The sequence below is a fragment of the Puma concolor genome, chromosome B2 (genome assembly GCF_028749965.1).
Source record: "Puma concolor isolate L17-30 chromosome B2, mPumCon1.1.hap2, whole genome shotgun sequence".
Lineage (NCBI taxonomy): Eukaryota > Metazoa > Chordata > Mammalia > Carnivora > Felidae > Puma > Puma concolor.
Window position 1 is genome coordinate 85286096 of NC_141671.1, and position 19201 is coordinate 85305296.

The 19201-nt window shown below is 34.6% G+C and overlaps 1 protein-coding gene across 5 annotated transcripts in view; it reads right to left on the minus strand.

The window, feature by feature from the left end:
• The window catches only part of EPHA7 (EPH receptor A7), a 173250-nt gene that overhangs the window by 23331 nt on the left and 130718 nt on the right, over positions 1 to 19201 (minus strand). For 3 of the 5 annotated variants that reach the window (XM_025925521.2, XM_025925520.2, XM_086707433.1), the window contains exons 6-8: positions 8103 to 8227; positions 5249 to 5432; positions 1 to 109 (exon numbers count right to left, since the gene is read on the minus strand). In XM_025925521.2, the coding sequence (XP_025781306.1) occupies positions 1 to 109; positions 5249 to 5432; positions 8103 to 8227 (418 nt within the window). The remainder of the gene's footprint in view (positions 110 to 5248; positions 5433 to 8102; positions 8228 to 19201) is intronic. The other 2 variants (XM_086707432.1, XM_025925522.2) reach the window with 1 other exon arrangement.

Genomic DNA, 19201 nt, shown 5'->3' on the forward strand with positions numbered 1-19201 from the left:
CTTCTCCCAATGATGAAGCCAAAGACCATGAACACCAGAATGATGGTCCCTGCCACTGCAACCACAGCAATGATAATAACGGGATTCTGTTCACTGGAGACCGCTGTTGCTGTAAACGGAGAAAAAGAGGCTCAGAAACACTCAATACCATGTAAGAACTTGAGAGGGTAAACAAAATCTTATGAATAAGAGGTATCTATGCTATTTAATTTACCTCTAATCTTAAATAAATGCATTATATTGTAATGATATAGATTTCAATAAATGTTTATTTTTTGCATTTTAAGGGCATGGTAAGGACAAACTTTCATCTGTTTTATATTCCTCAGTTATAAAAGACACCCACAAAATGCCTTATTGAATGGCTATCCCCTGCTTAGTTGTTGAAAACTTAGTTATAACTCAACAGAGAGAGATCTTTGATGTACAGTTGTATTAAATCTCCATTTTTTCCCCAGCAAAGTATTTGATCTCTGTGTGTCTTTTTCTGATATGTAAAAAGGAAACAAAACATATACTCTGCATTTTCCAAAGCAGAAAAGTGCTTTATCTCTCATATCATCAATATAAAATAAAAATCATAATGGAATCATAGTAAATCATCATGGATTTATAATCTATCATAATTTAGGAAAAAGATGAGCAGAATCATTTGTTCTAATTTGACAAAGTATGCAATATACACATTTGAGAATTTAAGATTACAGAGGAGGTAGGCTATTTATGAAAGAGCAAACATTGCACGAGTACTTTAAAAAACAGTTTAGTATTATCTAATTGCAAAAACCTCCTGTGCAATGCTGTGATTCTTGTATGCCTCTTAAGGCAAGCCCAGCCGGACCTTTCTGAGAGTCTCTTTGGGAACAGTGTGTTTCCATGTCCTTCAAAACAGCCTGATTCCGATTCTTCAAGTCACAAGGCCTTCTCACTTCCATTTTTCCAAATTAGTAAAGTTTTACTTATATGAGAATTCGTAATTGTCATATTTTCCCCAGAGTATTATATTTCTAATACTATTACAGACTTGATAAAACAATCAAAGGAATACAAAAACAACAAAATGTATATTCCAATGAATGATCCAGTTGCAAAATGCCATTTAACATATAATGTCAGGATAATATAGTTTGCTTATTGCTGAAACAGTCAACAGCTGCAATCTTTAATATGAGGTAGGATGGAAAATACTCCTCTTTCTTGGTGGTGGCAAGGGACTGAGTCTCCAGAGCGGTAAATCACACATAGGCAGAGTAGGTTTTGCCACAATAGGCTGCATCAAGTTTTTTTCTGATTGGCTTTTCTCTGTTTTATCTATATTTTCCTTTTGACAACTCATTTCTTAATTTTGTATACCTATGCTAACTATACATAGATCTTAGATTGAAAAAACAGCGAGGTAGCTCTGGTGTAATGGTTTCCGAACAAAGGTGTATACAGACTTCCTAACTCAGCACCTGCTGATTTACTCCCTGAGGGAATTAAACAAAGTGGGGGCGGGAGGAAGAAGAAAAAGAAAACAACTTTTAGACTTTGATTTCTGAATTGCAGCCTATTATTATTCAACAAAGAAAAGATTTGAAGTATTTTTTTTTTCATTTGGGTTTAAAAAAAAACAATTTTATCTTTCTCCTCTCTCTCTCTCTCTCTCTCTCTCTCTCTCTCTATATATATATATATATATATAGTAGTTCTGTTCATGAGGGAGGAAAAAATTATACACGTATGTGTAGAAATTGTTTCCATCCAATCCATGTGCCCCTGGGTCTAATTCTTTGCTTGTCTTAGGCTCAGCTCTGCCTTAGCTTCAGAAAGAAAACTCCAATGAGAAAACTGAATGATGATTAGAATTTGTGAATATTTATACATTTTTCTAGATAGTCAGGGTCACACTTTAATCTTTCCACAGTCAACATTTATGGTTAATATTTTCATCTATTTCATGGGTAATAAAATTTTAAAGTAATTTGTAAGTGTCACAATCACCACACCTTGGTTTCAAAATTGTAAAAACATCAGTATTGACTCTGAATAGACAGGGATTTTAGGATATATATGCAATAGAATAATCTCTTTAATTTCCGTGTTCAAACACTGCTCCAGTGACCTCTTTGACAGCATCTCTTTTGCCCTCCTTCCAAGCATAGTGAATCACTGTTTCCTAGCACTCTGATAGGATTGGGCCATGCATTCCACCAGTGCTGAACTGTATGGCAGAATTTGCATATAAGTTTCTCTCTTTCACTAAACTTTAAACAGAGCATTACTGTGTCATATGTCTCTGTGCATCCCTAATTCATACCTCAGCACCTTGTGCCAAATCAGCAGTTCTCAAAGGATGGTCTGTACACCTAAGAGTGCCTCAAGAGTTTGATTTGCAGGGTCAAAACGATTTTATGTGATACGATGTTATTTGCCTTTTTCACTCTCATGTGCTCACAGGTGCACAGCTGAGTTTTGCAGAAGTTACATGACATGTGACAAAAACATTACTCTGATGGCTAATGAAATGTGTGTTTGTGTGTTTTATTAAAAATTTCTGGTTTAATTTCTAATGGTGAATATTGATAGATATAATCCAAATAATCAAAATGTCTTTGGAGATCCTCAATATATATCTGTGTGTGTGTGTGTGTGTGTGTGTGTGTGTGTGTGTGTATTTTTTTTTTTTTTTAAGTAGGCTTCATGCCCAGAGTGGAGGGAGCCCAACGCAGGGCTTGAACTCATGAACCTGAGATCAAGACCTGAGCCAAGATCGAGTTGGATGCTTACCCATCTGAGCCATCCATGCACCCTTCAATATATTTTTTAATAGAACAAAAGCTGGAGAATGGCTGTGCTAAATAAATAAAAACTGACTTGAGACTTTCTGTGTGTACTCTGTGTACATTAACTTGGGTAATATTCATAAAACCCTATGAGTTAGGTGCTACTATCCCAGAATTAGGGTCTGGGAAGGTGCTCATGCAAAGTCTCACAACTGGCCATGGAAGAACTAAGATGAGAAACCAGGCATGTGTCTACGAGCACTTACAGATAGTGATAATCTGTTCTATGCTGATGACCACAAGGTATTCATTCCTTGCTTATTTGCTGAGTGCCTTCTATGTGTCAAGCATTAATGATAGACACTGGCAAGACAATAGTAAGGAAAAGAGATATGGATAACTCTTTCATCAACTTTACATTCTAGTGGGAGAAAATATTCTGATGATAAAAATTGCAAATTCTCTCAAACACAAAAATCCAGTTTTAACATTCATTTCATATGATCATTCAGGTTCTACTACTTCATCTTATTTACTTCATTTTTTAAATAATGAAAATAATATCTATGAATCTCAGCACTCAATATAAAAGAGTTTGTCCCAAGATCTTCCTATTATGAAGTCAGCACAATGCACATATTCATTTTGAGCTTTCAAAATGAGAGGTTTAACTGATAAAGAATGATTAGGTGGATGTGAGATAACAAATTAATATTTCTAATTTAAGATTAAACTATTCATAAATAGTGTTTTATTATATTAGAAATTACAAAGTAATATCATGAAATCAGTCTAAGTTGAAAACTACTAGAACATTTAGTACAAGACCACTTATATGTTTAAATGTTGAAATCTTAAAATGCTTGGAGGTTTTGTGGCCGTTGAATTTAGATATTCTCATTTTTAATCTTAGATACTCCATTTTAAAAAGGTAATAAAGAATAATGGCATTAAGCTTGTCACACAAAATTATATGACATTTTCCCAACTGATACTTTTGTATCTATAATTCTATATAAATGATTTGTATTTCAAATTTATTATAATGTATGTTTCATTATTTGAGGTTCTGAGAGTTACTGGTTAATTTAAAAATATAACAAAATATTTTGGAAAAAGAATACCGTTAGCAAACCTAACAAATATTCATTAATCAAAGAATATTTGTCAATTTGCCTTTTAAAAGCTGTTTAAAAATATTTTCCTGAAGTCAAAATAATTGATCGAAATTGTACTGATTTAATTAATTAATAAAACCTTTTTATTAGAAGTTGAAGAGAGAAAAATCACATAATGTTTTTTAGCTCATCGTTGTTTAGAATATTGTGAGAGGGGCACCTGGGCAGCTCATCCAGTCAAGCATCTGACTCTTGATTTTGGCTCAGGTCATGACCTCACGGTTGATTCGTGCCCTGTGTTGGGCTCTGTGCTGACAGTGCGGAGCCTGTTTGGGATTCTTTCCCTCTCTCTCTGGCCCTCCTACAAGTGCACGTGCATTCTCTCTGTCTCTCTCTCAAAATAAATAAGTAGACATTTAAAAAATAGAGAGAGAGAGATCCTTGTGGGAACACTACACCGGCAAGGAGATGAGAAGGTAACAGTTGGGGGAACCCTGTGCCTGAACAGTAACATCAGGAGAAATCAAGAACTCCAAAAGACAGAAACACACCCCAAGATCTCAGCTAAGTGAGAAACAACCAGAGCAGTACTCGAGCTGTTCTGAACTTGCACTCTGGACATGCATTCCAACATACATCTGCCTATTTGTGATACACTATAGACACATGCATTTTTGTTATCTTCTGCTGAATTATAAAGCAAAAAAATGATAATTCAGGATACTGGTGATGTTGTGTTTTTAAGATCAGTGGTTGATACAGAGATATTCATTTCAATTATTAATATTTCGCATATACTTTGAATATATTCTTTAGTATGCTTGAAGCATTTATAAGAGATGAAAAGATGATAAAAATAACAATAAATACAGTTTCTAAGATCTTCTTTCTCAACTGCAACTTTTGAAATCATTGCTAACAGGCAAGGAGCTTAAATTAACACGGATTTTTATAGATGCATCTTTCTCTGGCCCATCCTGTGTATATCCTGGCTTCATTTGGGGGTTTCTGTGAAGGAGCACCTTTGACTGACACAACCAGAATAATACTGCTTTGGATTCTACAAAAACAGCTTGTGTCAATACCCAATTGAACAAGTGCTGTTTCTATTTCTAACGTCATCTTTTCCAAATAAAGCCAGTATGTATTAAAGAGACTAATATAAATTAAAAAATTCTAACACTGAGAAACAAAACATTGAATTTTCAATTGTTATTCTGTCTAACCTTTACAAAGGACATATTTATGCACATATATTCACCTTTAAATATAAAAATAATCTTGAACCAAATCATCACCCTCAATATTGGAAAAAATATGACAGAGGTATAGAGAGTAAGAATCCAAACCAAAGGTGGTAATTACCTTCAAACATTTTACCTGTAGCTTCCTCTAGTGTAGCAACATCAAGTCTGGGGCTGTAATTTCCATAACCAGCAGCAGTAAAAGCCCGAATCTGGAAAACATACACTGTTCCTGGCTTCAGGTTATTAATGGAAGCTGAAGTGGACTTGGTTTTTACTGTCGAATAGGTCCGTTCCCTTTGATCCTAGAAACAATATATTCAGGGAATATTTAATTGTAATTGCAACCAGGCAATTTGACAGGCAATTCTTGCAATTTATTTCAATTTACTGCATTGTTTTTATAAAGGCTACATTGTGCCCTGTGGAATATTGTAACATTGAGTTGTTTCTGAGATAATATAAAATGTAAATGTGAACACATGCCTTTGTTCTATAAGTTTCAAAGAGAAATAATTTTGTTAGACCATTTATATGTTTTTGAGCTTTTGCTTTGTTGGTAGAGGGCACAGTGGCAAGAACTATTTAGCCATAAATATAATCAAAAGTCCTATTGACCAAAACCTGGGTACACTTATAAAATCTATGGGTTAGTAGAGGTCTTCCCTTCATAATGTAGTTCTTTTAATATTTTTCCTGAATGTTATTTAGCAAGCAAAAGGCCATGTGTGAAAAATGAAGAAAGCTATTAACTCAAGAAATTTAATGCATACCACCACCATACTGACGTATCAATTGCTTTCATTAAAAACTACATTTCTCACTGAATAAACTTTTACAAAATAGTACTTAATGGAATATTTTAAATTAAAACTATCAGTATAAAAGTTAAAGTATTATAAAATTTATGGTTTGATAATATTTTAAACATCTCTCAGTTCAAGTTCCTCATTTTCCAGATGTGAAAACTGAGGCTTGCAGAATTTAAAAATGTCTTTACATATTATATATGATAAGTTAAGAATGAAAGAAGTATAAAAATTCAAGAATATAAAAAACTCCATCAAAACTTTCATCAAATGAAAAAAAATTAAAGCTTAATTGATATGACTCTAATGGGCTTTTTATTTAAAAAGCTATAAAAACTAGCCATCAAAATATACAATTTTAGACAGTTTCTTATTTGTTCTATAATAAATAGTTGTTTACAATAAAACTATTCATTGAAATCTGAAAATGTCAGTCTGGTTGTTTGATTTGCCTTTACACTGATATTTGCAAAAGTATAAATAAATGTACACTATATTCAGTGAGGCCGATTTGTGATTGTCTTAATTATAATCATTTATAAAAATGACTGTTGGTATTATAAATATATATTTATCTCAAATAGAAGAACTAGGCATAACTGATATTAGATGACATAATGACATATAGAGATCACATGCTTACATACGTTACAATGCAATACTATTATTCTGTTGTAATAATTGCCTAATATGTAAGTTCAGCAAATGTAGATACAGTCCGTTTTTGTCATGAAAAATAGAAGAGAAACTATTTGAACAAATTTGCCCCCAAGCAAGGATTTGCAAAATATTTTGTCACATTGTGAGAAACTTTACTTTCATTTACCACCTAACATATTTTTAAAATGTACTTTACTGCTTTTGAAATCTGATGAAATTTCAGGAGAGAATACAACTGTTAGTGTTTACTGGAAAACAGATATAACAAAACAAACGTTAAAAACAATGATTCCCTCAGAAACACATTTGATGGGGTAAAAAATGTATTCCCTGGTACAAAAATAAGGTATTTAAAATGTCAGTTTGGCCATGGAAGTCATGAATGCATAATGAAAATAATAAGCAAAAATACTGTAAACTTAATCTGAACATTGAAACTAATCTTAAGCTATATTTTCTTCAAAGGGAAAAAAATATCTATTGCCAATGCACTGTATGCATTTAAATTATTCAATAAAGTCAATTCAGCCCCCAAATTTTTCCAAAGCCTTTAGGATCCTATTTTGGAATTCTGTCTAAATGGTTAAAAAGGTTATGCGTACTATGGCATTTTAGCTAACTTATTTAAGTCAATAAGTAACACTGTATTAATAATATATTGATATTACTAATAATTGCTAATATTAATAATTATTAATTACTAATAGTAATATTAATAATAATAATAGTTTCTGTGCTTCAAACCTTGAACCAGGTCTTTCTATGAGGTGGAGCCTAGGTAATAACTTGTGAAAAGGGTGCCCAGCCCCCTTTGAATGGGTCAGAAATAAATCCACTCATACCACTCAGTTAGATCTCTACTAAAATTCAGCCATTTTGGAGAGATTAAAGGGCAGTGCTTGGGTTTCAGCCATCCTATTTTTCATGGAGAAGGGAGTGCGAAGAAGTGGTTGATATGATTAGTATAACATATGTGGAATAAATTCCAGGAGGAATTAAAGGGAGTGGAATATCATCATTTGCTTCTGCAATTTAGAGAAACTACATTATTTATTACAGAAAATATTTGTATGTTTTCAAATTACTAAATTACTTGAAGCCACCATCATTATCACTGAAACCATGTACTTAAGAAATCCATAGACATAAGAAATCATTAAGGGCCTAGAGATCCTAAAAGAACTGTTTTTTGAAAAAAAAAATGCATTGGGCTGTGTGGTTTCTGTGGTACTAAAACATCCTGCAGCTAATTATGTATCAAAAATTGAACAAATATACTGCCAGTGGAATATTTTCCTTTGTGTAACACAGGTACTTAATACACAGAAATCGTCATTATAATGATGAACCCTAGATGCAGGAAGATGGTCATTAAAAATGGCTAAAATTCACTCCGCATTTCCAAATAGCTCCAAACAGTTGGCATAATGACCAAGTTTAGTCTACACTGCAGTAGGACGACACGAGACACATTGGCTGCACATTTCAGCTGCTCTTAGCACTTACTTTCTCGTAATACTTGATTTCATATTCTGTGATGACTCCATTGGGATGCTCGGGCTCCTGCCAGGAAAGTTCTACACTCCGCTGCAGCACCCTTTCCTTCATCACTCCGCTCACTTGCGAGGGAGCTGTTTGGACAAGACATGTCAATAAACAATGAGAAAATTCACTGGATGCCTCAAATCAAATGTCACAACCGATCAGTCCCATGCTGTGCCAGTTTCATTAAGGTAAAAGAAAGCACCTTTTCATAGCTCACAATTCAGAAGCTAATGAATATTCAAATAGGACCTTATTACTGTTCATAAACCTTAATAGAAATTTAAATTAAAGTGCAAACAGCAGAAGATAGCATTGTTCAAGTTAGTGAAAAATGGAAATGATGGGGCTGAGAATGACAATTAAGCAAATGAATGCTAATTAAGGCTACAAAATATGATTTCAGATTAATCTCCAGTGATAAACTAAGTCCAAATATTTACTTCACATGCAATGGCAATACACTTTTTAAAAGAAAAAAGTACTTTAATATTGTGGAATACAAATGGCTACTTCAGTGTTCAATTAAAGGGACAGCAGCTTTTAGAAATGTTTTTATGTTTTAACTGTGTGTGTGTGTGTGTGTGTGTGTGTGTGTGCGCATGTGTGTGTGTGTGTGTATTCCCAAAGAATTCCAATTAACCTTGGGAAAAATTTTTTACACTTCATTAGGTCAAGATGCAGGAGAACGCTAAAGCTGCCGCCACTTCAATACGTGGGTGAACATACACACATGCAGACTCTTGCACATGTAATTTCTACGTACGTAACCTAGGTTTCAAGCTTTGATAGAAGTAATTCAAACCATGGTTTTGCTCTCTCTTTCTATATAGATAATAATATGCTTAGAGCCCTTTCATTCTAATTAGTGGCATATACTCTTTTTGGTAGCTAACACTGTGGAATGTAGCAAACTAATTTGCTCTGTCTAATTTGCTCGGTGATGATTAACTAGTTGTCTCCTCTGTCTAAATGAGTAGCTGCACTGGCTTGGCTGAATTTCAGTGGGGTCATTATGTTTCATGTATCATGCTCTATCTCATTCTGTAAAATATTTTCAGGCTGTTAATTTAATTTTCAGATGTCTAAAATTGTTAATAATCTTGCTGACAGAAAAGCAATTATACGGGGCCAGGGCTGTTTAAGCAGGCTTCTGATGTTTATCCCTTTGACTTCATTTTGTTTCTTCTACTTCTTAATGTTTTCTTGTATCAATGTCTAGGAAACACATTTTTCACTTCTTTCCGGCTTGGCGATTTTGAGGGAAGCACATGGATGATGCATGATTCCCATTTCCTCTCAGATTACTAACAGAAGCATAACTAGGGCAGATTAAGTGGAACAACTCTCCCTTTAGGGCGATGCAGCTGAAGTACTCGACAGCCTGTGTTTACAGACTAAATGTGTTTCTGATATGTTTCCAATGAAACAAATTTCTAATAAGAACTCTTATTTTTGCCATGACTTTTAAAACCTGAATATATGCAGTAAAGAAGAATTTGTTTCTGAAGTGATTTGTCTATCCATCCAGAACATGCTTAGCATATTTTCAGCCGCCTGGGATGTTCAAGAGGCTGCTTCCGCAAGCTATAGCCCGGGGAAACACAAACCCCAACGAATTTTGAGGTGCAAATCTACTTAGCAAAAAATTTCCAATAACCTAATTTACTTAAGATCATTCCGAAAAATCTGTATGTAAACTTTAGTATAAAATAGAATGGACCACAGGTAAGAATACTACAATAGTCAATAACACGGAATTAGTCAGTAAGGCTGCCAGCCTCTGATCAGGGTTTAGGATATGACGTGTGCCATTTGGAAATACATGTACTGGAAAACAGGTACAGAGCTAGGAGATGCCATCTAGGTCCTTTTCAAACAACACAGATAGCTGAATGTGATTTTCAATGTCAAGCAAAGTGTAGCACGTTTTGCTTAGTTTGTATCCTAAATAGTAAGGCGAAGAGACACCGAATTCCTCAAGGAATGGAGGAGACGTGGGGGATATAGATGTGCCTCATTTAGTTTCTGACATGTCACAGCAATATCTAAGTATAGAATGAGATTTGATTTCTGCAGGTTACACATTAAAATTATATTCATTATTTCATCCTGGAAAAGAACTTTTACCAATTAATTTATGGTAACTGAGGATGGGGGGGAGATGTCAAAAATACATTTGTAATATATAGTATTTTTATCACAGCATTAAAAGTAACTGTACTACAATGTATTTTCCCTCTTTTGTGCATGGAGTCATCTGTGAATGACTATACTCCTGATTTTCTGTACATTTCCTTTTTAAAAATGTGTCCCTTGCCGATACTATATCGAGTCACACATTTAAGAGGGTCAGAGCTAGAAGTATTAGCACATGGCCCTTGAGAATAGATAAATTGCATGATAGGAAATATCTTTGTCTGTCTTACGTCCTTCAAGTACAACATTTTGGTACAGGAGAATTGATAATATTTTCCCTTGAGTTTCAATATTTTAGGCATAAAGATCTACAGCTCATAAACAAAACCATCTCTAAGCTAGTCAGATTCTAACAGGATCACTATTTTCAGAAAAAGTTATATGTAAAAGTAAAATTGAAATGACATCAGGCTCTTTAATCTTAAGACACAATGATTACTAGGATTATTAGGTTTGATCTAAATTAATCACATTGTAACAATTTCACTAATACACTCACTCTTACACCAAAATACCCAATTAACTACATTCTGAAGTTCATTTTGGAAAGAAATGTATGCAGCTAAATTATATACATACTTAAGACCCAATTAGGTGTGATGACATTTAAATTATATTTTTGTAATTAGCAAAGTGAAACAAAATCTATTGTAATTGGAATTGATGAGAAGCTAATAAATAGTAACCAACAATAGTAAATTTATTAAATTGGAAAATGTGGGCAAACAAATACTACAAAGAAGGGAGCTTCTACATATGAATTTTTAATAGGGTTTCTAACATGTGATTAACAGATTCATATCTCACCTAAGTTTCTAGCAATTCTAAAATATAAAAATTAATTTCAACTGAAGAAACTTTTCTTTGCCCCTAAAAAGTCTCAGGACTTACGGGGGACACATATGGAGTCCGAACAATTGACAGTGAAAGACAATCTTAGGAAATTCAGAAAATGCTTTCTGAGGCTCAAATGGAAAATCTCAACAACATAAGAACAAAGTTGATAAACTTGATGCAAAAGGAAATCAAAAGTCTAATAACAGGCCAAAAGGTAAAATCTGTGGGCTGCAGTTATTAGTGTAAGGCTTTGAATTTATTATTTATTTATTTATTTTTTAATGTTTATTTATTTTTGAGGAAGAGAAAGAGAGAGAGAGAGAGACAGAGACACAGAGTGAATGAGAGAGGGGCAGAGAGAGAGGGAGACACCAAATCTGAAGCAGGCTCCAGGTTCTGAGCTGTCAGCATAGAGCCCGATGCAGGGCTTGAAATCACAAACTGTGAGATCATGACCTGAGCCGAAGTTGGACGTCCAGCCGACTGAGCCACCCAGGTGCCCAAAGGCTTTGAATTTAAAAATAATCAGTAAGAATGGTAGGTTTATGTACAGACCTGAACCAATCAACATTTTACAGATTTTGAGCTTCATGCCCTTGTGCATGATTTTTGATCTTAATCAATGTCTAATTAAAATTCAAGTACAACAAACATAGTTAAATTACAAGGGGAAAAATATTCATAAGGGCTCCATTTTTCCCACTAAAATATTAAATTTACCTATATGCATGGAAAAATTTTCCAGCATGAAAGGGGGGAAAAGACAATTTAAAAACATTGTATAATAGGCAAATGGCACTCTAAAGATGTCCATATTCTAATTTCTGGAACATGTGAGTATGCAATTACATGGCAAAAGGGACACTGCATATGTAATTAAGGTTACAGACCTCACGATAAAGATATTATTCTGGATCCTTGCCAGGGGGCCTAATCTAATCACATCAGCCCTTAGGAGCAGAGGAATTTCTCCAGCCAGGGTCAGAGAGATGCCGCAGAAGGAGGAGTCAGAGAGATTTGAAACATGAAAGAAAATCAACTTCCCATTGCTGGAGGAGCCACAGGAGAAATATGAGAAAATATGGAGGCAGACTTATGGATCAAAGACTGACCCTGGTTCACATAGGAAGGGAAATGGAGGCCACAATTCCACCAGTTCCAAAGCTTTGAATTCTGATAACAACATGGATGAACTTGGAAGTGGATCTTCCCCGGAACTCCAGATAAGAGTACAGCCCAGCTAATGACCTGATTTCAGCCAGTGAAGCTGGCAATCGAGAACCCAGCTGAGCCCCATTGCACCTAGACTTCTGACCCACAGAACTAGAAAATAATGAATGGGTGTTGCTTTAAGGTTTTTTGTGGTAGTTTTTATAGTAGCCATAGAAAACTAATACACATATTAAAAATATATAAATAGACTTACTGGAATTTTAATGAAGTCTATGAATAAAGGTTAGTGGTAGGATAGTTTAATAATGTGATCTATCAGACTTTATGTTGAAATAGCATAGAGTCAAGGAATTTTTATCTTAATTAGGACTCAAAATGCAATGTCTTACAGAAAAAAAAAATCTCCAATATACATTTGGAAGAAACGTGTGTGTGTGTGTGTGTGTGTGTGTGTGTGTGTGTGTGTGTGGTAGAACTTCAATGAAGCTAGTGAATTTGATTTTGAATTTAAAAAGTAATTTATTTGTACTAAAAATTATTTTTACTATAGTTAAATGTTCTCAATGAATTTCAATAAAGAATGGTGGGTGAAATTGGGGCACCTGGGTGGCTCAGTCGGTTGAGTATCCGACATCGGCTCAGGTCATGATCCTGCAGTTTGTGGGTTCGATCCCTGTATCGGGCTCTGTGCTGACAGTTCAGTCTGGAGTCTGCTTCGGATTCTGTGTCTCCCTCTTTCTCTGCCCCTCTCCCACTCACGCTCTCAATCTCTCTCTCAGAAATAAATAAACATTAAAAAAAGAAAAAGAAGGGGCGCCTGGGTGGCGCAGTCGGTTAAGTGTCCGACTTCAGCCAGGTCACGATCTCGCGGTCCGTGAGTTCGAGCCCCGCGTCAGGCTCTGGGCTGATGGCTCAGAGCCTGGAGCCTGTTTCCGATTCTGTGTCTCCCTCTCTCTCTGCCCCTCCCCGGTTCATGCTCTGTCTCTCTCTGTCCCAAAAATAAATAAACGTTGAAAAAAAAAATTAAAAAAAAAAAAAAAGAAAAAGAAAAACTTTAAGAAGGGTGGGTGAAAAAATAATATTTGTATTTCTAAACAATACAATGAGGTAGGATGGGTCAATAAGCATGAAATGACCTTTTACCATTCATCTCAAGTTGTTAAATCTACTGACTTTTGTTAGATTTCCATTAGGTAAATACAAAAAGTGAAAATGAAGATATTTTTAGAACACAGTCAAATGCATATCTGACAATAGAATAATAGTCTTTACTTAAATGCTTTGTTGCTATCCAGTATGGAATTCATTTTTAACAATCCCTTGAAATAACAAATATGTGTATTATTAGGAGCTTAGCATTTTATAACACAACTTTTAGCTTTTTCCTCTTCCTCACAGATGTTTCATTTTTATACTGCAGGACAAACATATAAAAATATAGAGAAATTTATTTCAATAACAAACACTAGGCCACAAGTATATATGATTCTGTGGAGTATCATGTAACGTATCAATTCCACTTTTAGGGTATGTTAGAATACATAAAAAATTCTAACATGTGATTTCACTAAACTTCAATTTCTTCCTGGCTCAGAAAAAAATAGAGTCACTAATAATATTGTGAGCAGTAAATATAAAATTTTATGTGAACGAAAAAGCACAGGGACTAGGGGCAATTGAGTCTGCAGCAATTACAAACAATCCATTTGCAATAGATGTCTGTCAAATTACTTTTGGTTGGACAGAAGCATAATCTATGACTAAAACCAACATAAAGTCTGTAAGTAGTTGAAAAAAATAAGTTAATCTTTTTCAAAATTAAATTACATAAATTGCATTGCTATCTTATTCAACACACCAATTAGGATGGTGATGTTTTATTTGAAATGTAAAATATACAATATCACAAATAAGATACATCATAGAATGGATTTCTAAACATATTTCAAAACAATTATTAAAAAGACAACTTGACTAAGAGCTAAAAATAAGATCTAAAAGTTCTGCGAATAAGTGAATTTGATGTTGAATTGACAGCACAGGAAAAGAAAGCATCTGGATTGGTATCCAAGTCAAGTAGATCTGTAAGTCAAGTCAATACATTTTCGGTAGGATGATAAAACGCTGTATAACAGGATCAACAAAAGTCACTACTCCACTATTTGAACAACTGAGAATGGCCTTGTTTTTTAAAGCAAGAGTCACAGCATCTTTGTAAAAATCATCTGACAAAAAATCTTGCTGAGAATAAAATTTTTTCTCTGTTATCATCAGATGATTAATAACCAATTGTTTGCATGTTTAATTAATTACCATGGGAATTAGCACTTCTTGGCAAAATCTCTATGTAAAATGCTTTAAGGGAAACGGCTGTGTAGAAAGCTACTGTGGCTATTGGTCCTAAACACATATTGGGACTCCTGCAAACCTCTAAAATGTTAACTGATGAAGGGTTAATTTGTAATTCCTGGTGCATTTGAATTTTCATATAATTACAGTGGAATTGTAATTCTTCATATAAATAAAATAAAATATTATATAATCGGTAGGTATACATTAGGCAGCTTCCCAGAACTAGCTGTTTCATTCAGACCAGTCACACCTACAAAGGAGTAAGTAAATGATGACCTAATATAACAATTCAGAAAGGTTAAAGAGTCCTTGATATTGAGTCAGACATTTTATCCATCTAACTTGAAAATATTGTAAGTTGAAAATGCACTAAATACACGTAACCTACCAAACATCATAGCTTAGCTCAGCCTACCTTAAATGTGCTCAGAACACTTGTATTAGCCTACACTTGAGCAAAATTATCTAACACAAAGCCTAGCCTATAATCAACTACCGAGTATCTCATATAATTTAGTTAACACTATACTGAAAGTGAAAAACAGAATGGTTGTAAGCATAGCAGTTGTTCACCCTTGTGGTCGCATGACTGAATGGGAGCTGCAGCAGGGGGCCACTGACCAGTATCACAAGAGAGGAAGAGATCAAAATTCAAAAATTGGAGTACAGTTTCTAGTAAGTATGTCTCACTTTTGTACCTCTGTAAAGTTAAAAAAAAGGGAAGTCAAAACATTGTAAGTCAAACCATTGTAAATGGGGACCGCCTGTAGTTCAGTTCTATTCAACACGTATTTGTTTGCCATTTACTATCTGCAGGGCATTGTGGCATTTCTACAAATCCTTACAGTTTGCAGTGGTCACATAAATAATCTTCCTTATATAATAATATATGTGTATAACCTTCTTTCTTCCCTACCAAAACTCTGTGAACTAGGTAGTTTCTATTTTATTCGTGAAGAAGCTGGGTTTCAGAAATTAAGTAGAATGCAATCAGGAAGGGGCAGATTTTAGATCGAATCTCATGCTTTTAAGTTGTAATTCTCATCTGTTTTCAACTACAGAACAATCATTCCAGGTGGGAGTGAGTAGATGCTAGAAGGAGGAAAGCTGAGCATTCATTCATTTAAATTTGCTAAGATTCCACGATGTGACATAATGATGAAGAGGCCCTTAGGGACCTGCTCCACAGGCAATAGTCCTAGAACCTGCAGATACCAGAAGTGATCAAACTGAGTAGAGGTTTGTTTAATTACTATTTTTGTAAAAAAGAGCGAATTCATGTATATCCTACAAAATTCAAAAAGTATAATAGTGTATAGCAAAAAGAAAGACTCCCTCCCAATCTGATCCCATGACACAGTTACCCTCCCCTAAAGCAACCATGCTTAGCAGTCTTTGATACCCTTCCAGAAGCAGCCTAGGTATGTACAAGTATATGCATTTTTTACATGAATGGCATTCTAATGGCACAGTTCAAAACCTTGATGTTTTCATTTATACTTCATTTTAAAAATTGTATTATTGAACACATTCAGCTCTGCACAGCTCTTTCAACTGTGTCGTGTTCCATTATACAGATGTACTAGGATGTATCTGACCAGACCCTTGTCAATAAGCATGGGCCTTTCCCATCTGTTTCTCTTATAAATTATGCTGCAATGAAACTGCTGGTAAGCCAGTATTTAATATGAATCCTCTGAGGAGAATAAAATATTTCAGAGCAGACTAGTGCCTGCAGGTGAAAAACAGGTAGGTGAGGTTACATGGGCTGAATAGGCTAAATGTCTTCATTGTTAAAACTCACTTGGAGTCATTGCTTCATAAAAGGAAATGAGTACTAAATAAATTTATTATAACTTAAATATTTAAGATAGTGACACGCAAAGTGCAGACTGGCCATTGCAAGGCCAAGTGCAGCCACAAGTCAGTGGCTTATGAGGAGCGGGAGGAGTTTGTGTCAGATGTACAACTACGACAGCAAGGACTTTTGTTGTTGTTGTTGCTCAGCTGACATCTTTTTTCTGAGCAAAACTTTCTTGATGAAAGAAGCATTTCTTTTTCTTTGCAGTCTCCTTGATGGTTTTCTTTCTGGGACAAGCTACTTATCATATATTAGCATTCTGAGTAGCAATGTCTTTTAAAAGTATTCTAGGATTAGTCTTAAGTACCCTTCACTGTTATACTAAAATGTCCAGAAGGTAAGATCACTCTAACAACATTGTCATTGATTTCTGATGAGAGTTTCATTCATTTATAAATTCAACATAAAAATTTTCATGACTGAATAGAGTATAAACAAAGAATTGTTCAGATTGCAAAGATTATGAGGCTCAAGTTCTCACTTTCAAGGAGATTTTAATGTAGAAAATGAGTTAAAATGTGAATATGCACATTCTGAATACACAAGTAAGTACAATAGCCTACATAAGATACGAAGCATGTGCTAGTAAGTTCTTGGGAGGCAGTAAAGAGCAAACCATACAAAAACTATCACTGCTTAAAAAAAATCAGTTCTAATTCAGTGTTTGACTGGTATAACTACATATTTAAACTAATTGTCAGGAATATTGTCATCAAGTCTATAATCTGCAAGAGAGAACTTTATATCAACTAAATAACAACAGAGCCAGGTTCAAGACTGGGCCCATGACTTCTCTCTAATGGCCTCCACCAGTAAGTGACAACTTACTGAATCATTCTTCCTCTGTTTCAGCTAATACAGAATTATTACTTTTTTCCCTAAAATACTAGTTCCCTTGTTGACAGTACTACACGATATAACATTTAGTTATTTCATAGTTTTTTAAACGTCTCCTCTGGTACTCTGATGCTCCTTGAAGGCAGGAAATTTAGAGAAGTGGCAGTGTAGGAGTGAAGGGCACAGTCCCAGTGAACTCGTCTACTGGATTTGCTCATGAGTTTCATTGTTTATTTGAAAACTGTGCAACCTTGAGCAAGGAACTGAACTTCCCTGTGCCTCAGCTTTCTCAACTTTAAAATAACTATAATCTTGGGGCACTTGGGTGGCTCAGTCTGTTGAGCATCTGACTACGGCTCAGGCCATGATCTCACAGTTTGTGAGTTCGAGCCCCGCATCGGGCTTGCTGCTGTCAGCACAGAGCCCACTTCAGATTCTCTGTCTCTCTGTCTCTCTCTCTCTCTCTCAAATAAATAAAAATTAAAAAATAAAATAAAATAGCTATAATCAGATTGGATACTTTATAAATAGAATTGTTCTAGAAATTTTATATATAAATACATATTAAATACTGAAAACCATTCCTGGTACATGGTAAGATCTCAAAACAATATATTATGTATTATTATCCTATAATTTTTTGTCTGTATTAGATTTACTGATGCCTGGGATTCACTTAAGAATAACGTCGGAGTCAGGCATCAGTATGTTTCAAATGCTTCTCAGATGAAGCTAACATACAGCTGAGTTTGAGAACAATTTCTTTGCAGCTTTGGGGAGAACATAAATTGCCATTTCAAGGTGAAATTCCAGTGCTCTCCATAATAAATGCTGATATATATTATATTGAGAGTTTTTATTCAATTTCTATAATTTAGAAATGACCAATTTCTATAATTTATATTATTTTATATGTACCAGCTAGACAGAAAGACATTAATTTAAGCCATTTAGAAGGAACATACTACTGTAAAAACTGAAAAAAAACTACCCAAATGGGAAGGGGACCAACAATACATTTCTTTTTCAAAATAGCATAATATATATTGAATTGAGAGCAAAATACAGATGAAGCAATGTCTCTATTTTGGGTGGCAAAAAAACAAATATTTTGAATGATATATTTTTTTTTTAATTTTTTTTTTTCAACGTTTATTTTTGGGACAGAGAGAGACAGAGCATGAACGGGGGAGGGGCAGAGAGAGAGGGAGACACAGAATCGGAAACAGGCTCCAGGCTCTGAGCCATCAGCCCAGAGCCCGACGCGGGGCTCGAACCCACGGACCGCGAGATCGTGACCTGGCTGAAGTCGGACGCTTAACCGACTGCGCCACCCAGGCGCCCCGAATGATATTTTTTTAAAGCCATCATCACACATGGTCTATCAGGTAATCTGGTTCTATCACTAATTTTTCATGAATCCATAGCAAAAGACTAGTTTATTTACAAGGCCAACAATGTGACTATGGCTCACAACTAGATCTTTTTAAGAATGAAAATGAACCTAAATAGAATACATATAGAATATCTATATTTACATATTTATGCACACACATTGGCTAATGACAAAAACCTCCCATACATGTCATCAAAGCAACATTTCAGTTGTGTATATTTTCTTTGGTATTGGAATATGTTTTATTATAAATAGAGAATTGTGTTGTATTTCAATCAGAAAAATACTGTAATACCAGTTGACAATTTTTGAGATGTTAACTTAGTCCAAATGCTTATGTTATAAATATCTTAAATTATAATTTTCATAGCTATCTAACTTCTTTACAACATGAATATTATTTCTATT